The 24260-nt window shown below is 45.0% G+C and overlaps 1 protein-coding gene across 2 annotated transcripts in view; it reads left to right on the forward strand.

Moving 5' to 3' along the window:
* The window catches only part of RALGPS2 (Ral GEF with PH domain and SH3 binding motif 2), a 111993-nt gene that overhangs the window by 78127 nt on the left and 9606 nt on the right, over positions 1-24260 (forward strand). The window contains exons 9-15 of one of the 2 annotated variants that reach the window (XM_075287454.1): positions 7725-7862; positions 9294-9384; positions 17740-17807; positions 18666-18801; positions 18957-19108; positions 21477-21531; positions 21994-22071. In XM_075287454.1, the coding sequence (XP_075143555.1) occupies positions 7725-7862; positions 9294-9384; positions 17740-17807; positions 18666-18801; positions 18957-19108; positions 21477-21531; positions 21994-22071 (718 nt within the window). The remainder of the gene's footprint in view (positions 1-7724; positions 7863-9293; positions 9385-17739; positions 17808-18665; positions 18802-18956; positions 19109-21476; positions 21532-21993; positions 22072-24260) is intronic. The other variant, XM_075287455.1, reaches the window with a different exon arrangement.

Raw genomic sequence — 24260 nt, forward strand, 5'->3', positions numbered from 1 at the left:
TACGTTCACCTCTACGTTGGAGGCTCTGTTGAAGATTGTCAAGTCATTGATAAAATTCCACTAAGGGCGGGTTCACACCTGCGCCCGTTCTCCGCTTTCTGCCTGAGAAACTGGACAGGAGACTGAAACCGGCAGTCAGTTTTCAAACCCTTTCCCTTGAATGGGTTTGCAAAGTGACCGCCCGTGAGCATTTTGTGCCTATCTGCGGCGAAACCATTTTTTTTTAAACCGGACACAGTCGGACATGCAGGATTTTGTGTCCAGTAAAAAAAAACTGTTTCGCCGTGGAGAGGCGCAAGACGCTCACGGGTGGACACTGACTGTTGGGTTTCCGTCTCCTGTCCAGTTTCTCGGGCCAAAGACAGAAACCCACAAAGCAGAGACCAGGCGCAGGTGAGATCCCACCCTAACTGATAAACCCAACACAATTGATTATGGTCAAAGAGGTCATTTAGGGCGGGTTCACCCCTGCTCCCTTGTCCGCTTTAGCCAATCCAGCCGGTTTCCGTCTTCTGACCCGAGAAACTGGACAGGGGACGGAAACCCAACAGTCAGTTTTCAAACCCATCCACTTGAAGTGACTGCCATTGGTGATCCATCTCCGGCTTGTTTACAGCTTTTCTGTAACTGTACTATATTATATACTATAACTGATATACACCCCCCCCCCCCCCTTGGATTATACTCAAGTCAATAGGTTTTCCCAGTCTTTTGTGGTAAAATTAGGGGTCTCTGCTTATATTCGGGTCGGCTTATACTCGAGTATATATGGTACATTCCCTATATAAAGTTACTTTAGCATTATGGCTGCCTTTCTGCTCCAGGAGCAGGGAGAAAGTAAATGACCGGAGAAATGTTAAAGTTTATTTCATACGGCTGATTTTTAAGAGTGCACGACATCTTGTAAATGAAAAAAGCAATTTAACAAACGGCAATATATATATATTTTAAAATTTAGCTTAGAAAATTGAATTTGCACACCCAAGTGCCATCAAGGCTACAATTTCTCTGACATAACACCTTACAATGTTAGCTGTGTCTATTAGTGCTATCTATTTTTTTTATTTTACCCAAAGCCTTAGCTTAAAATTATTCCTTAAAAAAAGGAAGGAAATGACAGAGATCAGTAAAGCTCATGACCACAGGTGGATAGGATACGGTCACCCTCTGCTTACTGAGACATTGTCCATATGCAAATGAGTTCTTTAAAGCAATGGCAACACCCTGGTTTCTGCAAAGAGGTAACGGACAATGTCCTTATTACACCATAGAGCTCATTTGCATACTAAGGCTAAAATCAAATCAGTGACGTAACACTGGAAATCAGTAGAGGAGAAAATCCTCGACAAAGGACGTCGCTTTTAAAATGAAGGACACCCAAAACAACAGAGAGGTGACGCTAATGTGAACCTAGCATAACAAAAATGGTAGGCAGCGATTCACAAGGAAAAAAAAATGGATTCAGATGACTAGTCTGCAGGGTTAGGTTGATATGTTGGGTTTTGGTACAGACTCCCTTTAATATGGCAAGTAATTGGTAATAAAAGTTAATTCCAAAGCAGCAACCATTGTTGCATCATCTTCGCATGACCTATGGCGGTCGTGTTCCACGTAGCAGGTTATAGGGTTATCAAATGTGGCCTTGGATTTATTTTGCAGTCCAGAGTTGCAGTTCCATTGGTTGCAATTAGATGTTGGCTTCATATATGGCCTCGCTCTCTGTAATCTATGGAAGATAGGGGCCCCATCATACAATGTTCAGACTTCTACCCATCATTGGAAAATCTCAAATGAAAAACATGTCTAAGGCTAGGTTCACACCTTTAAAAATGTGGAAAGAAAACTCCTGCAAACAATGCTTTTCTCTCTGCATTTTCTGTCCTTCTTGGGCAGAAACCCGGTGGACCCCATTATAGTCTATGGCAGGGGTCAGCAACCTTCGGCTCTCCACCTGCTGTGAAACTTCAAGTCTTAACATTCTCCATTCACTTCCATGGGAGCTCCGAGAACGGCAGAACCTGTATGCATGCTGGGAGTCGTAATATTGTAACGGCTGGAGTGCCGAAGTTTGCCTGCCCCTAGTCTATGGGGTCTGTAGGTTTCTGAAGGTAACCGTTTTTTTAAGCAGATTGGGTTTCTGTTTGGGGGGGTCCCCAAGTGGACCCCCCACCATGCTCCACAAATAGGAGCAGAGCTGCATGCGCTCCCTGTCTATTAGCAGCTTTAAGAAAAACCCCTTTAAGAGCCAAAGGCTGTAGGGAAAGCTCCGAGAGCCTCCACCAGTGACCGCATCCTCAGTCCCCACATTTTTTATCAAGCTTCTTACTACAAAGCAGCTGCGAAACCTAAAGCAGGGCAGCACAAGTCGGTTTTCGTGGGAATGAATGCAACTATACAGTCAATGGAAAAAGGGTAACAATGAAACGTAAGACTCGCTGTAAAAGCTGTCGTCACTAGTCGTCGCCATTGGGGATCCACCAACGTCTTGGATAAGCCAATTCCTCAATGATTGCCTACAATGCTAAAGGACTTCATACAAGAGAGAAGCTTAAAGACGGACTTAGTGTATTTTTCTTTTACATTATGGTAATTGCTTTGACAGAAGAGTCTGTTTTTTTATTGCTTTTACGCGTTTAATCTTGTGCATGTGCAAAGCGCATTATACAAGAAAAGTCTTCATATACGTTTTTGGAATACTTTTTCCACCGCTCGGGCTTTATATTCCCAGGCATAGCTTGTTTGATTTCTGGGTCTCGCGTCATCTGTTTAATTCATCTTAAAACTACAGTAAAGGATGTATTGATGGCGGACCCGGCCAGAAGATTGCTCAGAGGAAACAGAACTGAACGTATATTTCCGCTGTTGATTAACCACATGTTTTAGTGGACACGGAGACTTGTGGTCAGCGCTTCGAGGGCCTCTGCTGTGCAAACATGACATCCAGCGGCTCCTAGGTTTACAGTGAAAATATAGGGAACTTTAACTCTTTCATCCTCCGATATGGTTTTCAAGAATTTTGCTGGATAGAGCCAAGAAAGTTGGTTGTTATGTTTCAATAGCAGGCAGCAGAGCCTTATAAAGTATCTTTGGCGGTGTTAAGGATCCTTTGAGGAAATGGCTATAATTCAGACTGCAATGTCAAAGAATCTCACTTCATTGATAGAAAAGGTGCGATGCGGCTGTACTCAGTATATTCGATAGGAGTCGGTAGAGCCTGGCAAATGCACTTGGTTCCATACATGTAGAGGCGATTGCTTGTACAGTATATCAGCTGCTAGTAAGATGTGTTTTAGGCTGGTCTTACACGACCGTAGTGGTTTTTGCGGGCCGCAATTTGCTGATCAGCAACACTTTATTACACGCCAAAAAGTCATTCCGCAGACTTCCGTGTCCAACCGCACGCGCCCTTAGAATTCTATGGGACAGTCCGTGCCGTGCCGTGAATTCACAGCCTTTGCGGAGCTGCGATATTCAGTGCAGACCTCTGTCATGGCAGGGCAAAATCTCCGGTGGTGTAAGAGGCCGCACTGAATACAATGTGTCCGCAATTGTGAACCCACAAATGCAGACCATTTGAGGACTAAACTTACTGTCGTGCAAGACCAGCCTTATGGATGCTCCTTTGTGTCCATCCTAAAAATATTTAAGTCTGAAGCTGGCAATATACATTACATATCGGCTGCCCGAACACTTGTTTGGCAGTTTGATATCGCTCTTAAGAAAGTGTGATTTTTATATGTTTTAGAGATGGATTTCGGAATACAACATAGGGTAACTCTGACAGGACTCCTTGGAGATGCAGTAAGAGTCCTGTTAATGTCACTCACATATCTGCTCTCCCTGCATGAATATGTGTACAAAGAAGGCTGTCAATCACTCTGCGGGCAGGTTGTCAATACTCAGGCAGTCCCTCCGAAGAGTCCAGGATCCGACAATAACTTGCTCTGCTTTTTCCGTTGAGAACACATGCATGACTTGGTGAACCACTCACATGGGTATGGGGTAGTTGGGAGAAATGACTATAGGCTTAAAGGCATTCTACGGTTTCCAGCTTAAAAATATTGATGACCTAGCCTAAAAAGAGGTCACGAATATCAAATATGTGGGGGGGTCTGACACCGACACAATCATCATCAATTGGCTAATTTCTGCAGCTGATACTCAGAGAATGGAGCAGGAAGCAGACAGCACTGTTCTCTATGCAGTGGCAGCACTGAGTCACTGCAATTTAGCTCCTGTTCATATGAACCAACCTACAATACCTGTTGTGGCTACTACATCAAGAACAGGGCTGACTGCTACCTGCGCCGTTCTCTCTGTAGCATCTAGTTACGGCATACCAACAACAGCTGATACGTGTGCTGGGTGTGGGACCCGCACTGATCTGAAATGAATGACCTATCCTTAGGGAAAGCCATCAATATTTTTAGCCCCTTTAACAGGAGTTTGATCAATAGCTATAGGAGGTGTATGGACAAGTCATTGGGTTCCTACATGGTCTCTACCAGAACAGTTAGAAACAACCATCTGATAGGTCCCATGTGTTATATTCTCCGTTATCTATCTTATCAAAGACAAGGAGACTGAAAACTGCGCCAAATAAATGTCAGACTATACAATAGCAATAAAGGATCACTTATGTCCTACTTAGCTGGTGCACATACCTTGTACTTTCCCAGGAACATCTAGAACACACCGGTCTTATTTATTTATTTCACATATTTTCCGATAATCCATTTTCTCCGTTATAAGAGATGACCTAGTGATCCATAAATATACGATGTACCCGGAGACCCCCCAATGGTTATACAGTATATGAGATATGTGCTCCGCACACAATGGGGGAATATCCCCTTACATGTATTTTTCTCGGTTCGTTGTCTCCTTTTTGTCATCCTATAATGTTTTATTCTTTTCAGTCCCTTTAGTAAATTCTTCAGGCAATTCATAATGATCTCAGCGCGGAAAAACTCGCCGTCTGACGTCTATAGAAATGATGTCAGCTACGAGGAATTCGGGGTAATTGATGGCGGTAGTTAGAATTTGGATTGTCAGGATGGCTATGATTTCTTATTGGAAAAGGGATAATGGTTTTACAGTAAAAATATCTGTATACGGAGTAATGATACCGCGTGAGCGCAGGGGACTGGTTATGGGTCTGACAGGACTTTGATATTAAAGCCTACCTAACCTTTCAGATGAAGCTTCAGGATAAGATGTCGTGTATGTGCACATGAGCAGGAACACTGAGCCTTGTTACTAGTATATTCTGCATTTATTAGCAGTTTTCTGCTCGCCGTGCTCTATATACTGTATATAATTTTCAGTTACCCCTGAGCTAGTAGGTGGAGACTTCCTACTATGACGTCTCCCGTAGACCGCACATGGAGAAAACAAGCACCCGCACCATTATCCACCTCTTCATAGACTTCTATAGCTATCTGTAATTTTTCAGCTATCTGACAGTCTGTCTTGGGAGTCCAAGGCAGATTCAACAGAGATTTCAGTAAGAGATGGAATCTCCAGGATAGACTGGTGCATAGTCACATGACATCTGTCCCGAATACTACCTGGTTAAACAGACAGATCCCGAATGGTACTTTCCGATGTGGCGGATGCAAAGCATGTGAATTTGTGAAAACAGGTCCAACTTTTACTAGCGCATCATCAGGGGCCACATATGAGATCCGTAGCTTTATAAACTGTACCAGTGAGGGACTGGTCTATCTAGCAACCTGTAATTGTCCTAAAATTTATGTAGGAATGACATCACGCCAATTTCGGAGACGCATATTAGATCATGTCGGGAATATCCGACGTAGAGAGGATAGACCTCTTAGTAGGCATGTCTGGGAATACCATGGTGGGGATGTGAACTCTATCTATTTTCAGGGGATAGAAACTGTTAGACCAAACCCTAGGGGGGGAGATTTACACAAAAGGATCCTACAAAAGGAGGCAGCATGGATCTACAGACTTAAGGCCTTAAGTCCAAGGGGCCTTAATGAAAATATTGGTTATACCTGCTTTATTTAAACATCCTCCCCCTAATTTAAACAACAAACAATTAAAATGGGAAATATGTTATAGATAGGAAGGAGAATGCTCAGATGAATTAGGAAAGAGAATTAATCTGGTTTCTGGGTGTGAATATATAAAATTGACATGATAGTTGGTGTTTGGTGGATGGCTCTGGTATCAAGGGGATTTACCTCTGTTAGTGTGAATCCATATCTTTTTATCGGAAGCAGAACAGCTATCTTCCATACACTCATTTTGCTCCATCTGTGGGCGTATATCCTTACCCAGAGAGGAGCACATGGGTCTTTGTTTACCTTGATCGCACAGCCCATAGAATGTCCCAGATGTCATAGGAGGGCGTGACCAATCAAGGGGCGCCACGTCAACCTGGAGGCATGTCGACTGGGCGGGGTATCTTGATTAAAAGTCCGTGGAGAGGCCGCGGCCGGCGGCATAAATCAAAGTATCCCGTCTCACCATCAGAGACGGGAGAACTGCGGTTATCACCGCATACTTACCTGCATCATAGGGTCTTTGTTCACTAACTCCTCCTGATGAACCAGCTCGCAATAGAGATAGGGGAAACGCGTAGAGGAGACGCTAGAACTTCCATCTAAAAAGGGGCTACTACTGGCAGGTAGCAAGTACGGCTAGCCACTCAAAACCGGAGAGGATCGCAAATATAGCCTGCCAGACTGTAGGAGCTCATGACAATCTTGAGCCTCCTCTCCCCTTAGCCCCCTCAAAATTGGTACTCCCTATATACTTTCTAATGGAGATACTTAAAGGAAAGATATAGAGGTGTAAACATTGTCCTAGAAATAAAGGGGTCAATGTCTTTATTGTGGAAAGGTGTGGTTACTAAGCCTAATTAATCAGCTAGTGAGAATAGAGACCAGAGGCATATTGTAGTACTCATCCTTTCATACACAAAAATAGAAAAAGGACTCAATTTTTAAAGAGAGAGTTTTTATTTTTAACAGTAACAAAATAAAAGTTATGTTTTAATTACTCCTGCAGTGTAAGCAAACTAAATACTAGAGTAATTTTCCCTTCAATGATTTTGTTAGAGATTTCAGTAAGAGAAGACTTTTTTTGGAGGGAGAAATGACCAGAAATAGAATCTTCTAAATGAAGAAAGAAGCATGTTTCTGCTATTAGAGAGATCACAAAGTTTCTTATACTATCTTGAGACATGCAAAGTTAAATTTTTATTTATTTATTTTTAATGTAGATTGTGAGCCCCATATAGAGATCACAATGTACTTTTTTTTTTCCTATCAGTATGTCTTTGGAGTATGGGAGGAAATCCATGCAAACACGGGGACATACAAACTCCTTGCAAATGTTGTTTCTGGCAGGATTCGAACCCAGGACTCCAGCGTTGCAAAGCTGCATTACTAACCACTGAGCCACCATTTTGCCCCCACGAAGTTAAAATTTTAGTGATGAACTAAATCCATTTTCTGGAGCCCCCGCTGGTTCTCTACATAACATTGTTCAAAGTCCAAAAAGCTCCCTAATGTCAGGAGTTTCTTGCTCTTTCTAGGAGGATAGACAAGTACAGCCGGGCATGTAACGTTCCATAAACATGTAGAGCGACCTCAGTGACTGTCACTCTAGTGTGTTGCAATACTATTGTATGATAGACTTGTAGTTTCAAGAGTCTGTCATTAAAATTCTCCCCTCTGATGTCTTTCCAGGTATTTACCTCTCAGACCTCACCTACATAGACTCTGCATATCCGTCTACAGGCAGCATCCTGGAGAACGAGCAGCGATCCAATCTGATGAATAACATCCTGAGGATCATCTCCGACCTGCAGCAGTCCTGTGAATACGGTGAGATGTTGTAGGGTGCATGCATCTCCCATCGCTGTTGTATGTCTGTGGGACTTATATAGGCTCAAGCACTTTATAACTATAGGAGTTCTCGTGCTGCCCTCGCATGCACAGGGTATGATCATAACAGAGGGGTCTCTATGTAGCTTATTGGTTGGGGGTAGTTTGCTTATGAAAGTTGAAACACCTGTTAGGTTTAGCAAATTGCCTATTGAGCCTATATAGGGACTAGAGGTATGGCTGTGTTAGTATCATGTTTATGGTGTTGAGAATGTGAATTTCATGCTGAAGTTAAAGGGATTCTACCATTAAAATCAAATTTTTTTCTCGTTCACACGTAGGAATAGCCTTAAGAAAGGTTTCTCCTATCTTTAGATGTCTTCTCCGCGTTGCCATTCCGTAGAAATCCCGGTTTTCGTCGGTATGCGAATGAGTTCTCTTGCAGCACTAGGGGCGGTCCATAGCGCTCAAACAGCACTGAGGGCGTCCCAAATCCTGCGACAGAAATCTCCAGCGCATCTTCTTCCGGAGCTGGTGTCAAACCTCTAGACCTCAGGCAGATCCGACTGTGCATGCCCGCGGCCACAAGAAAAATGGCTGCTTCTTACGTGTGAACGAGAAAAAATGTGATTTTAATGGTAGAATCCCTTTAAAAAGATTGTAGTTAAAAGGGAACTTGTGGCCATTTCCCCACTGCTTTGACACGGCACCCCTGGGGGGGGGGGGGGGGTCATGTCACCCTAGTTGGGAAGCCCTGGCCTAGAATGAGTCCAAAATAAGGCATACACACTCTGATGGCATATGCCAATACAATAGAATCAGCTGAGCTTTCGGAAGCCCAACAAGGCCGGTCCTTTGTCTTCATTCTCCATTAGGCATCGTTCACATCTGCGTTAGTAATCTGTTCGGGGGAGTCTGCATGGGGACCGAACGCATTGGCAAGCGGTGTGCAGTGAAAGCACATGGACTCCATAGACTATAATGGGGTCCGTGTGCTTTTCGCACGGTCTCCACACAAGTCATGCAGACAAGGAAGTAGATCGTGAACTACTTTTCTTTCCGCATGTTCCATGTGAACGCTGCACAAAAAGCACACGGACCCCATTATAGTCTATGAGGTCCGTGTGCTTTCACTGTACACCGCTTGAGCAATGCGTTCAGGAGGGTTTCCTTGTGGTCTCACGCGAACAGATTACTGACGCAGATGTGAACGAGGCCTTAGTTCAGCTGCATTGGGATGGGACTGTTCCCTATGATCTGATATTCATAATTTTATTGGGTCAGTAATATCTATAACCTGGACAACCCCTTTAATAACAATGGTTATTACATGAGAAGCCCAGATAGCACTCGATAAAGCCTCACAAGCCATAGCTGGGCGCTCTGCAGGTATAAGCAGCTTAACCTGACAGTCTTTTTGTGTTTTTGCAGAAATTCCCTTATTGCCGCATGTACAGAAGTACCTGAACTCCGTGCGGTACATCGAGGAACTCCAGAAATTTGTAGAAGACGATAATTATAAGTAAGTTTCTAGCTCAGCCTGTGCTAAACATCTGTCACTTGCTTCTTTGTAGTGGAGGACTATGCTGAAAACCTATATCATAAGCTGTATGTTATATATACTGCCTCCAGAAGCCTCAGACTAATAAATATATCAGGGCTTATGTTATTCCAGGTCCTGAAATTGTCACAAACCCGTAACAAAATCCAGGGCCTTTCCACAGTCCATCAGGGGGTCGTAAAGACCCCATCCCTTTGTATTGCATATTGCTGCGTGCGTCCTGCACTACGAATTCGCCATCTGGACCCGGGCCTGGTGTTCGTGCACCAAGATGCCACGTAGTCTTAGCTGCTGCAATGCCATGCCCATTGATGTAGACAGATATATTACCGTACCCCATTAACCCCCTTTTTAATTTGGTGCTTTTAGAACTATAAAATATTCCAGACGGGGGTTATTATGGCAATATTAGCCCTTCTTTTATGTTTTTAAGTAGCTTTTCAGTGTTTCGAAGCCACTTGTGAGCTTAGCCGACCTTTAATCGTAATGGTTAATCTGAGTCCGCTCATAAAATATGGCTTCCCAGCTGTGCAGTTAAAGGTTAGAGGTTTTTTCTTCTCTGGCAGAAGTAGATTGCAACCAGGCTTACAGAATTGCTAGACGTTAAGGTTGTTTCAGCAATGCAGTCACGTGGCCGCCTTTCCTGCCGCGGAGTACAGATGTTTTGTCTGGATCGAGCTTACAGGACAGACTTGGTTGTGTTTCTTGGGATGTGTTGTGTAGTAATAACAAATGTTGTTAAATGTCAGGAGTCAGTAGAAATCTGTAATACTATTGGGGCAGTCTGAAACGTTGCGTTGCAACCCTTGTTTCCCTAGCAGAGCTCCTAGGATACCCTGGAAACAAAGTGGTTAAAATCCCAGTTGTGCAGGGGACGGTGCAACTATGGGGGATCGTGCAGACTGTGGGAGTTCAGTGGAGTGATGGGGTGGATCAGCAGTAGTGCAGAACATGAGGGGCTCCAGACCCCTGATCTCTGGATCAGAGGAGGTCCCAGTGATGGCACCCACAATAATTAAAGACTTATCCCTTAGGGAGACATGTCAATCATAGGACATCCCCTTTAAAGGGACCCTGTCAGGACAATTTTGGAATCATAGACAGGTCCTTACGGGCTTGGGGTTTTATTGTCCCGAATAGCCCAATCGTACCCTTATCCGTAAGGACTAGAGTTGATTCGAATACCTCGCTCCATAGGAATGCATGTTAACGGCCGGCGCTTAACCCCTTGTTGTGCGGCCACTTCCATTCATTCCTATGGGAGCGAGGTATTCGAAACTATAGTTTGTAATACTATCTCTCATCTCTCGTAAGGACGTGTCCTCACTGGCAGAAGTTGGTGGAAGAAGGATTGGTGGTTGGATTTCAACATGGCCAATCCTTGTATTCTCAAAATAGATAAGCTGCTGCGAGAGGTGTCTGGCAGGCCAAGTGTGCATGTGTATTTCAGGGGTGAAGGTGGATTTGGGTTCAGAGGGGATAGTGGGAAAAAATGCCGGAGTTTTACAGTACAAGCAAAGTGGATGGGATTCTAGCGATTCTCAGCAGTGGGGACATGCAACAATTTCCAAAACCGGCCCGGTTTTGCAAATCACAGCCTGTCAATTATGTCTATGGAAACACCAGCGGTTTCCCCATAGATAAAACTGTAACAGAAAGTTCACATAGGAAAACTCTTCAAACTTTCTATTTAAACCACTGCAGGAAGAACCGCAATGCTTTTCCACCTCAGGTTTTTCCCACGCATTTTGGCTGCGGAATGTCCCGAGGGGCCTTAGCCTAAAGGGGATATCTTTTTTTATATTTTTTTTTTTGTCTCTTATGATCAATCAATAAAAGTTTGTTTTGGGCCCGACATCTGAGATCCCCGCTGATCAGCTCTTCAATATTTACATTGCATGCCATTTATTTCATGGCGGCTGTGCAGTCTAATTACATCCTCATTCCTTTCACCTCTATGGAACAAGACCTGTAAGTACATCACAGCCCTGCTATGGAACTAACAATGTGTGATATAACCAGAGGAGGAGTCACCACATTCGCACAAGCACTGTGGTGCTTTTAAACAGCTGATCAGCGAGGGTGCTGGGTGTCGATACACCCCTGGTCTTTTATTAGTGACCTATCCTAAAGATAGGGCAAAAATACAAAACAAAACTGGACAACTCCTTTAATGTGTATACGATCTCTAGCACTGGTTATCTGATTCTTTAAGAAGATAACTGTGTCGTGTTTCATTGGATGCCATATTACAGAGCATTGCTCCTATGCAGATAATGACACACGGTGCCCTGTACACTTGGCTGTTTACTGATTTTTTTCCATAATGAAATAAGTCAGTGAATGTATACGGGCAGTCAGTACCTACTAGCCATGTCTGTGGTTTGTCACTGCCGGACTACACGCGTCTTCCATCAGATCCGTGTCCTAATATACCGCGCACAAGAACCACGTCAGAACTTTCCATCTCTTACAGACACTCCTAGACTGCATGGATTTCTGTGTTTTATGACAGAAAACAGCAGAACTTTCTGATTTCTGAAACAATTGTGAACAGATGGCGGGAAACAGAAAATGTAATTATGCTCTATAAAGTGGGAAGGGAAAGCCGTGCAAACAGCGGCGTTTATGGGGTGCGCAGTGGGAGGCAAATATTAGTGGATAGCACATGCTGCGGCGGGACTACGGGGTAAAGCTCAGCACAGTCGGGGCCGATTACTAATACTGTGTAATAGTTGGACAAGGGAAACTTAGAACTCCATGTGCAGACAGCGGTTAAGGGCTAGTTCGCGTGTCCATGACGAGCAGGGTCCTGGTTGGCTAGGTGAGGGCAGAAGGGGTACCATGTCTTTGGTTTGGCTTTATTCCTAGATCATTTCACTGTTTCTTGAAAACCAGGCATTGATCTCTAGGGGAGCAACCTTCTACAAGGTGGAGCTAGAGCACATTGTTCCTTTTCCAGCAAGAACAACTTACTAATGAAGTGCAGTCTCCTTTATAGAGATATAGTACCCCCTTGTACACTGACTACCAGACTCCTCTAGTGCTGCTTACCTTTCTCCATTCATAGAAAGAGCATGCTTGTATTATTGAGGGAGTCAGACAGCTGTTTTGACTTGCTTGCCTCCTGACATAGTTGTATTCCATCCATGCGTGCTGCCATATTGAACTATTTGCAGTACTCTATAGCTTTGCGGTGTCCTGTTATTTCTGCGCCCCCAAGCCCCCCCCCCCCCCCCCCCCGCACCTCTCACTTCCTTTTTTTTTTTACTGTAATGAATACTTTTGCACATTTGGCCATTATCCTAACCTCATTGGTTTAATAAAGGGAACGCTAATAAGTGAATATAATGCGAGAACATCCTGAGCTCGCCCCTGCAACTTACAGAGCAGATAAATAATGGCTTGTTATTCGGATAGGCTTCTTGAAAGCCCTTCTAGGTAATGCATGATGGATTGTGATGTATCAGGCCAGAACTCGATTAATACCAGATGAGCCAAATGCATTTCTTCCTATCCGCACAAGTCTCGCCCGCGCCTTTTACGCCCAGTTTTTTTTGTATTTATTAAACAATCAATTGGTTGATGTGAGAACAGTCTGAAGAACTGTCCGTGGAAAGAAGAAAATAAATGGAGTCTTTATGTTTTGGCAGAGCGCCCTAGGCCGACGCTAACCTCTAAACAGGCAGCCCTTTAATGATGCGGTAATATCTGCAGACAACACGGCACAGATCTCCTGTATGTGGTAGTGTCACACTCCTAACAGGCAAGCTCAGTGACGTAGCAGAAGTATGAGGCGAGCCCATGACACGTGGTCCTATAAGTGACCCCTCTGCTCCTCTGACCCCCTGCTTATGATTCTTTAAATGGGTTGGGTACCAATTGTTCCGTCATGGAGTCAATGTAACCCCCTGGCACCCCAGACAATGCTTGCTTTTTCATGCCTACCTTCCATGAGCCTTAAATGATTGAGATGGGGAATGTCCCTTTAAGGCCCATAACATCCTGTTTGTTCAATGGAGGGATTAAAAGTGCTGATTTTTACTAACCCATAGCATAGAAGATGAATCAGACCTAGTTTTTAGTGCCCATACGCTGTCATCCATTACATATCGATGGTGTATACTGGTCCTATGTTTTCCACCTTATATGTTGCCTACCCCCGGGTTACTAAGTAGTCCTCACATTGACCCTGCAAGGCTTTTGTTTTGTCCCATGTGATGTTTTCTATAAAGATAAATGACATTGTGAGTCCACACTTGTATAATATATGAGTAGAGATGAGCGAACACTAAAATGTTCGAGGTTCGAAATTCGATTCGAACAGCCGCTCACTGTTCGAGTGTTCGAATGGGTTTCGAACCCCATTATAGTCTATGGGGAACATAAACTCGTTAAGGGGGAAACCCAAATTCGTGTCTGGAGGGTCACCAAGTCCACTATGACACCCCAGGAAATGATACCAACACCCTGGAATGACACTGGGACAGCAGGGGAAGCATGTCTGGGGGCATAAAAGTCACTTTATTTCATGGAAATCCCTGTCAGTTTGCGATTTTCGCAAGCTAACTTTTCCCCATAGAAATGCATTGGCCAGTGCTGATTGGCCAGAGTACGGAACTCGACCAATCAGCGCTGGCTCTGCTGGAGGAGGCGGAGTCTAAGATAGCTCCACACCAGTCTCCATTCAGGTCCGACCTTAGACTCCGCCTCCTCCGGCAGAGCCAGCGCTGATTGGCCGAAGGCTGGCCAATGCATTCCTATGCGAATGCAGACTTAGCAGTGCTGAGTCAGTTTTGCTCAACTACACATCTGATGCACACTCGGCACTGCTACATCAGATGTAGCAATCTGATGTAGCAGAGCCGAGGGTGCACTAGAACCCCTGTGCAAACTCAGTTCACGCTAATAGAATGCATTGGCCAGCGCTGATTGGCCAATGCATTCTATTAGCCCGATGAAGTAGAGCTGAATGTGTGTGCTAAGCACACACATTCAGCACTGCTTCATCAAGCCAATACAATGCATTAGCCAGTGCTGATTGGCCAGAGTACGGAATTCGGCCAATCAGCGCTGGCTCTGCTGGAGGAGGCGGAGTCTAAGATCGCTCCACACCAGTCTCCATTCAGGTCCGACCTTAGACTCCGCCTCCTCCGGCAGAGCCAGCGCTGATTGGCCGAAGGCTGGCCAATGCATTCCTATGCGAATGCAGACTTAGCAGTGCTGAGTCAGTTTTGCTCAACTACACATCTGATGCACACTCGGCACTGCTACATCAGATGTAGCAATCTGATGTAGCAGAGCCGAGGGTGCACTAGAACCCCTGTGCAAACTCAGTTCACGCTAATAGAATGCATTGGCCAGCGCTGATTGGCCAATGCATTCTATTAGCCCGATGAAGTAGAGCTGAATGTGTGTGCTAAGCACACACATTCAGCACTGCTTCATCAAGCCAATACAATGCATTAGCCAGTGCTGATTGGCCAGAGTACGGAATTCGGCCAATCAGCGCTGGCCAATGCATTCTATTAGCCCGATGAAGTAGAGCTGAATGTGTGTGCTAAGCACACACATTCAGCACTGCTTCATCAAGCCAATACAATGCATTAGCCAGTGCTGATTGGCCAGAGTACGGAATTCGGCCAATCAGCGCTGGCTCTGCTGGAGGAGGCGGAGTCTAAGATCGCTCCACACCAGTCTCCATTCAGGTCCGACCTTAGACTCCGCCTCCTCCGGCAGAGCCAGCGCTGATTGGCCGAAGGCTGGCCAATGCATTCCTATGCGAATGCAGACTTAGCAGTGCTGAGTCAGTTTTGCTCAACTACACATCTGATGCACACTCGGCACTGCTACATCAGATGTAGCAATCTGATGTAGCAGAGCCGAGGGTGCACTAGAACCCCTGTGCAAACTCAGTTCACGCTAATAGAATGCATTGGCCAGCGCTGATTGGCCAATGCATTCTATTAGCCCGATGAAGTAGAGCTGAATGTGTGTGCTAAGCACACACATTCAGCACTGCTTCATCAAGCCAATACAATGCATTAGCCAGTGCTGATTGGCCAGAGTACGGAATTCGGCCAATCAGCGCTGGCTCTGCTGGAGGAGGCGGAGTCTAAGATCGCTCCACACCAGTCTCCATTCAGGTCCGACCTTAGACTCCGCCTCCTCCGGCAGAGCCAGCGCTGATTGGCCGAAGGCTGGCCAATGCATTCCTATGCGAATGCAGACTTAGCAGTGCTGAGTCAGTTTTGCTCAACTACACATCTGATGCACACTCGGCACTGCTACATCAGATGTAGCAATCTGATGTAGCAGAGCCGAGGGTGCACTAGAACCCCTGTGCAAACTCAGTTCACGCTAATAGAATGCATTGGCCAGCGCTGATTGGCCAATGCATTCTATTAGCCCGATGAAGTAGAGCTGAATGTGTGTGCTAAGCACACACATTCAGCACTGCTTCATCAAGCCAATACAATGCATTAGCCAGTGCTGATTGGCCAGAGTACGGAATTCGGCCAATCAGCGCTGGCTCTGCTGGAGGAGGCGGAGTCTAAGGTCGGACCTGAATGGAGACTGGTGTGGAGCGATCTTAGACTCCGCCTCCTCCAGCAGAGCCAGCGCTGATTGGCCGAATTCCGTACTCTGGCCAATCAGCACTGGCTAATGCATTGTATTGGCGTGATGAAGCAGTGCTGAATGTGTGTGCTTAGCACACACATTCAGCTCTACTTCATCGGGCTAATAGAATGCATTGGCCAATCAGCGCTGGCCAATGCATTCTATTAGCGTGAACTGAGTTTGCACAGGGGTTCTAGTGCACCCTCGGCTCTGCTACATCAGATTGCTACATCTGATGTAGCAGTGCCGAGTGTGCATCAGATGTGTAGTTGAGCAAAACTGACTCAGCACTGCTAAGTCTCTGCATTCGCATAGGAATGCATTGGCCAGCCTTCGGCCAATCAGCGCTGGCTCTGCCGGAGGAGGCGGAGTCTAAGGTCGGACCTGAATGGAGACTGGTGTGGAGCGATCTTAGACTCCGCCTCCTCCAGCAGAGCCAGCGCTGATTGGTCGAGTTCCGTACTCTGGCCAATCAGCGCTGGCCAATGCATTCTATTAGCCCGATGAAGTAGAGCTGAATGTGTGTGCTTAGCACACACATTCAGCTCTACTTCATCAGGCTAATAGAATACATTGGCCAATCAGCGCTGGCCAATGCATTCTATTAGCTTGATGAAGCAGAGTGTGCACAAGGGTTCAAGCGCACCCTCGGCTCTGATGTAGCAGAGCTGAGGGTGCACAAGGGTTCAAGTGCACCCTCGGCTCTCCTACATCAGAGCCGAGGGTGCGCTTGAACCCTTGTGCACACTCTGCTTCATCAAGCTAATAGAATGCATTGGCCAGCACTGATTGGCCAGAGTACGGAATTCGGCCAATCAGCGCTGGCCAATGCATCCCTATGGGAAAAAGTTTATCTCACAAAAATCACAATTACACACCCGATAGAGCCCCAAAAAGTTATTTTTAATAACATTCCCCCCTAAATAAAGGTTATCCCTAGCTATCCCTGCCTGTACAGCTATCCCTGTCTCATAGTCACAAAGTTCACATTCTCATATGACCCGGATTTGAAATCCACTATTCGTCTAAAATGGAGGTCACCTGATTTCGGCAGCCAATGACTTTTTCCAATTTTTTTCAATGCCCCCAGTGTCGTAGTTCCTGTCCCACCTCCCCTGCGCTGTTATTGGTGCAAAAAAGGCGCCAGGGAAGGTGGGAGGGGAATCGAATTTTGGCGCACTTTACCACGTGGTGTTCGATTCGATTCGAACATGGCGAACACCCTGATATCCGATCGAACATGTGTTCGATAGAACACTGTTCGCTCATCTCTATATATGAGTATATAAATGTATATATGCGTGTCGTAACGTTCCATCTGTTTGTTTTACTTTGGCGGCTGTATACACGGATGATGTGCACTGTATACCAGTGTAATGCTCTGCATATGTTGCTCAAAATTGTTTGTTCTTTATGAATTCTGTTTCCCGTCAATATAAAATGAGTAACGTTGGCTTTTTCTCATCTGTAAACAGCGCTCCAGATGGATTTTCAGGAATATTTCCCTGTTATCAGCCATCCACATGTTATGTATGGGGACTCCAGTGGTCTCCGCGGCTTTGTTCACAGTTTACATTTCTAGGGTCTCCGGGGCTGGGAACATAAACTTTCCAGAAGCGCAGAGTATGGTTGTTTGTGTGATGTATGGGACTTTTTTACAGTCCGACTTATGTTATGCGATTACTTTTTCTGTAGGTTATCTTTGAAAATTGAGCCTGGTACCAGCACGCCCCGCACGGCGGCATCGCGGGAGGATTTAGTAGGTAAGGCTTCTTAGTGCTCATTTTGTCTAATGGGGTTGACTGCTATCTTTATAAAGTTGTTGGGTTTTGAACTACATTAAAATGGATAGCCCGATGTCCGACTGCTAGGACCCCCTGCAACCACAGTGGCTCCCCTATGTGAGTGGATGGATAGGCCACATTCGACACCACTTTTCTATGGACTCTTGCTAGACATATCAGGCAGTGGCTTATCTTCTTGAGTTTAAAAGGATCAGGCATGTTTAAATCCAACATGTCCAAGTCTTTGCTGATATCAGACACACCTAGACCACTATATACAGAAATGCTTGGTCGGTTGTACCAAATGTGTAAGGTCAGCAGTCATGCATGTATTATGGATTGCCAGGGTTGGGGTTGTCCAAGATCCCAAGTGTTCTGGATACTAATGACTTGTCCGCAGTGGGATCTGTGATCAGTCCGACACCCAGAGCCCCCACAGATCAGCCCATCTGGCTGCTGCAAGCGGCTCTGTTCCTATTCAGGTGAATGGGATCAAAGCTGTAGTTTCTTAGTACCATTTCTACATTAAATGGTTCTGTAGCATTGGCCCAAAGAACTTCAGCTCTGAACGGGAGCAGGGATGCTTATCAGCAGCCCGGTCCGAGTATAAGACCCCCACTGATCAGATACTCATCCTGTGGGATAGGTCATCAGTATCCAAAACCTATTAGATCTAGGAAATCCTCTTTAAGTAAACCTAACAACTCTAATTTCCAATGTCTGCAGCTAGAGTTGCTTATCCCGGAGCTTTATTTCAGAAATTGTCACTGCTACACTGAGACAAATAGAAATGACAGCTCATTAATCCTGTTTATTTATTACTTCTCTTTCCACCAGGCCCTGAAGTCGGAGCGTCACCTCAGAGTTCTCGCAAAAGCATTCCAGTGGAAGGAGTGCTGCTGCCCCCAACGCCGCCATCTCCTCGAAATCTCATCCCACACGGTCACCGCAAATGCCACAGTTTGGGTTACAAGTAAGTATTTCCAGGCTCTTGTCAAGGCGCGTGGTCTGGCACATGGCTGAGTCACTACAACTTTGCTACTATACTGTTTCATCTCAACTATATTGTCACCGCTTACTGATTTTTATTTATTTTTATCGTATTTTATCTTCCTTTTTCACATTAAGCTTCATCCATAAAATGAACACTGCAGAATTTAAAAGTGCAACGTTCCCGAATGCCGGACCGCGCCACCTCTTAGATGACAGTGTGATGGAGCCGCATACGCCATCTAGAGGGCAGGCGGAAAGCTCAACACTGTCTAGTGGGATATCTATAGGTAAGTGTAAGGATCAGAAGAGCTTCCTGGACCATCCAGTGTCTGCCTTATGTGATGTGTATGGATTAGAGATGAGCGAACAGTAAAATGTTCGAGGTTCGATATTCGTTTCGAGTAGCCCCTCAATATTCGACTACTCGAATCGAATATCGAACCCTATTATGGTCTATGGGGGGAAAATGCTCGTTTCAGGGGTAGGCAACATCGATCAAATTATACTTACCAAGTACACTAGTGAGGGTCGGGCTGGATCCTCCGAGAAGTCTTCTCCCGGCACAGCGCCCCCGCGGCATCTTCCGGCTCTGAATTCACTCTGCCAGGCATCGGGCCTGGGCAGAGTCAACTGCGCATGCACACACTACAAGCGGACATGCGCAGTCGGCTCTGCCCAGGCCCGATGCCTGGCAGAGTGAATTCAGAGCCGGAAGACGCCGCGGGGAAGCTGCACGGAGAAGACTTCTAAAGGTAGGAGAAGAACCAGTGTTGATTGACCGACTGTATAGCATTCGGCCAATCAATGCTGGTTCTGCATCGAACTTTTCCATTCGAATAGCGAGTGGTACTCGATCGAGTACGAGTATTTTGAATACCGTAGTATTCGATCGAATACCTACTCGATCGAGTACTACTCGCTCATCTCTAGTATGGACAACTTTTAGGCTCAAATCACACAAGCTGTTCTCTCTAGTGAATGATCCTGCAGCTGCATCCCCCTTCATATATCACACTGAAGTATGTACGGACTGAGAAGAATCAGGAGCTGTAAAGTGGGCAATACTGACTAGATATTACAACCCAGTGCTTAGAGGGGCAGAAAGTAGTGGCTAGTGCTGGGTAAAACAATCCCATACAGCAATATGCTGCCTCAGTGCGGTTTGTGTTGGTAAGATGGCGGTCGCACGGTAGGTGCAGTACTGCCGTAGATATGGAGAATTATGTGAGAGAGGCTCTGTGTACTTGCAGCGCTTCAATAAACCCCTTCAGATTGATAGGCTTTTTATTCCGTGCGCATCTGCTGTATCCTCCCCGTAGCTGACAAATATAATATTGTGTAATTTGTCTTTATTCCAGTAAATCACTGAGGATATGAGGCCCGAAATAAGGGATTGTAATCAAATTCCAGCCTTATCTGTAGTAATAAAAGCCTGTTTGGCCTGCACTTCATTCCAGCATGATGGGAGCCGCCTGATAAACACTTCTACAATTTCAGGATGTCCTGTAATTTCTGCCTATAATTCAAGGCAACAACATAAAAGAAACCTGAAATGGTTGGGTTTTTGCAGCCTTGGTAGGAATTGCTGCAGGTATTTTGCTGCTTTTAATCTTTGCATTGCAAAAAGGTAAAACTGCAGCAAAACATGACATCTGCAGCACAAGTCGGGTTGTTTAGTCGCAATGCATCAGTGACATTTAGTAAAATGTGAATAATGCCGCAGCACGTTGGCAGCTGATCCACACCTCGCGTATTATGGGTCCATGTGTGGGGCTATGATCCCAGGGCAAAACCTACTGAAGCAAATCAATGGGTCTGAAATCGATATCATCCATGTACCGTTTTACCATGGAATAGGCATGTACAAAGATTCTTTTGCATACAGCTTTAGGATGTAGGATGTATGGGTTATAGACTAGGGTGTCACTTGTATTGATATAATCTCTATCTGCATCCTCAGGACACCGATAGAGTTGAATACAATAGTGAATCATTCTGCTGCAACGAGTAACATCCGTCGCTCAATGCACGCCTGTTGCATCGAGACAGAGACTAGGAGCATTATATATAATGTTTGGTCACTGGGGACTGCCAATAGGATTTTGTATACTGTTGGGGGAGGGGGGCAACTGGGTCATAAGGAGATGGTGAATGTACTATAGGTGGAAGCTGATGGTTAAAGTTGAATTTTGATACTTCGTTGGGTGGGAAGTAAACAATGGTGTAGCCATGAAGGTTGCATTTACACGATTTGGAAAGACCGCTATAGACTGAAATTCCTTTAGACCAAAGGTTTGATAAGACATGATCCAGAAGATTCAATAACACAACGAGGGAACTAAGGCAGCGGAATAACAAGAGAACAAAAAAGATCAGAATGGAGGAAAGAGCTTTAATCTAGTAGACCGGGCCCATTGTCACGTATTCCACGAGCCGTCGGCTACACACAGCGCTGCCGCTTCCTACACACGTTCTCCGTTCTAAGAAACTGAAGCAGAAACGCAAACGGTCTATGCTGCTAAAGAGTTAACGGCTGATCTCTGAAGTTTTATTTCGGAATTTTCTTGGAACTTTCTTACAATTAGGCCATGTGCTCAGATAGTTTATCCTACCTCGCAATGTCTTCCAGCTCTGACGCTTTGTTCTTCCCCGCAGGGAGCAGCGATGGCTCTGAGCTCAGCGAAGACATGTCATGGCCAGCATTTGAAAGGTAAGACGTCTGCACCATGGCTGCATCTGCTCCAGGAGGTTCCCAGCACATACACACAGCTTCTATAGCCATTCTTGTGCTTACATAGTTCTGCAAATATCCTGTGGCAACATTTAGCAGTTCCCATACATAGACTTGCCAGATTTTTGATAAAATTTGGGCATTTAAAGAGATTATCTGGGAACTGAGCACAAGTTAGAAGCAAACCAAGATTACTATTCTGACTAGTCCATAAAGAAATTTGTATGTTCTGGAGAAGCATTTGAGCCCCCTAAGGCTTCAGGGCCTGGTAGCGATTGCTACCTCTGCCCCCCCTATAGTGATATGGATAGGAGATCCCTTATAGGAAACGAATACGTGCATTTAAGTTTCCTTTTCTATGAGCACTGTCTATTCTATATTTTCTATTTCTGTGATATTAGATGGTTAGTAACATTGATAATCTGTAATGGAATCCAACAGGAACAGGTTGTACCATTCTCTGGGGCCGGTGACACGAGGGGCATGGAATGGCTACCGAGGCCCATTGCAGGCTAGCAGGTATAACTAGTGCACTCTGGTGATGGGGTGTGACATAGCCCGAATAGTTTGCCTTCTCTCTCGGTTGCGGGTCGCTCCTCTTCCGCTTTTAAGAGCTTTTCTTTTTGGTGTTTGCTGAATCTCTTAGTTTGTTCGCCTCTTTGAATCTGCATTTTGCTTTTGTATTTTTTTTTTCAGGGCAAAAATCCTATAGAGTAAATTTGCTGGTTTCTAAATGTCAGGTTCCAGATACAGAGAAAAAAAAATCTGATTTAGATGACGATAAATCATTTCTATTCACTGCCAGTTGTTGGAAAGCAGATTCAAAGTGTCTCTAAAGCCTTTATGTTGTTAGGTCCTAATTCACATGGATGGATGCAAAGTAGGCTATGTTGCTTCTGCAAAAAAATGGCCGATTATTCATCTTTGTGGAGAAGAAAACTTGTAGATGACGGTCTCAAACAGTCTACGAGTGCTCCACAACAAGGGCTGAAGCAGTGCACGCTGTGATACCACCACTATTGTGTGGCCTGTAGCATTCACTAGTGTGGGGGCCGTGTCTTGTGCTAGTAGACAGACCAGAAATACATTGATGTGAATTAGTCCTAGATGGAAGGCTTTATGTGTGAATGATCCGGAATTTCATTTTTTAAGGTTTTATTTATAAGAACAAAACTAATTGATTTGTTTCCCCTGACATGCCGCAGAAATCTTGGCGCACATGCACGCTGTCAGGGTTTACATGCTGAAAATCCACATCGAAGTCTGCTGGAAAATCTGCAAAAAGTAGTGCGTGTTTTGGTGCAGATTTTGTTGGGGGGGGGGGTGTTGTTGTTTTTCCTCCCCCTTTGGAAAACTGCACCCAAATATATTAAATTGGAATGCTGCGGATTTTAAAAACTGCGCCATAGATAATTTTGTGAACAGGAAAAAAGTGGCATGTGAGAAATAGAAATCAATGTCGGGGCAACACGGTGGCTCAGTGGTTAGGACTGCAGCCTTGCTGCACTGGAGTCCTGGGTTTGAATCCCTCCAGGAACAACATCTGCAAGGAGTTTGTATGTTCTCCCCGTGTTTGTGTGGATTTTCTCCCATTCTACAAAAAAAACATACCGTATATACTCGAGTATAAGATGAATTTTTCAGCCCAGTTTTTTGCTGAAAAAGCCCCCCTCGGCTTATACTCGAATTTTTTTTTTTTTTTTTAATTTTTTTTTAAAGGTGCGTGGGGGTCTATGACCAGCCATAATATCAATGCATAGAATCTCCCATAAAACAGTGCAATTTTTTTTTTTTTTTTTAAATAAGAGTTCTAAATCACTCTCACTTTCCCTAGAATACATACAAAAGTAGAAAATTACTGTTAAACACATACACATTAGGTATCCCTGTGTCTGAAAGTGCCCAGTCTACTGAATATAGGGGATCTGCAGTGCTCCTGTTCCGTCGGGAAGGGGTTAATAGGAGCACTGCAGATACCCTATATTCAGCCAGGCTGAATTCCAAGTGGGGGAAGAAAAAACAGTCCTCAAGCTCAGGGAAGGGGCAGTCAGACAACCAAAACACCCCCTTCCCCAGCACCCAGCAACTACTGCAACCAAAAACTCCGACCATTTTAATTTTTGAAATTTTCCAGTAGCTGCTGCATTTCCCCCCTCGGCTTATACTCGAGTCAATAAGTTTTCCCAGTTTTCTGTGGTAAAATTAGGGGGGTCGGCTTATATTCGGGTCGGCTTATACTCGAGTATATACGGTAGATAGGTAGAAAAAAAATGTACATTGTGATCCCTATATGGGGCTCAGAATCTACATGGAACCCCCCCCCCCCCCTCCCCAAAAAAAAATAACCCAATGTCTTTAATGCTAATAGATTGCAATCTGCATGTAATCCCTATAGTCTACATGTGTCCTAAAAGGAGTATTCCCATAACTCTTGTTCTGCAGCCTCCAGGCTCTGTGCTTTCTTCACTTCCTGGATTTCTCGGCACATTGGTGGGCGGGGTTTCACTTGCTGTGCTATCTGCTATGTTTGCAGTCAGTAATGAGGCATTGGTTGTAAATGCATTACCACAGTATAAAGCTGATGTGGAAACTGATGTAGCAGAGCTGGATTTGAGTCAGCTTGCATTACATACAGAGGTAACGGACTCCTTATCTCAGCCCTTATCAGCCAAATTCAATTAAACTGGCTGATAGGTGGAAGAGATGAA

Source organism: Leptodactylus fuscus, chromosome 9 (genome assembly GCF_031893055.1).
Source record: "Leptodactylus fuscus isolate aLepFus1 chromosome 9, aLepFus1.hap2, whole genome shotgun sequence".
NCBI lineage: Eukaryota > Metazoa > Chordata > Amphibia > Anura > Leptodactylidae > Leptodactylus > Leptodactylus fuscus.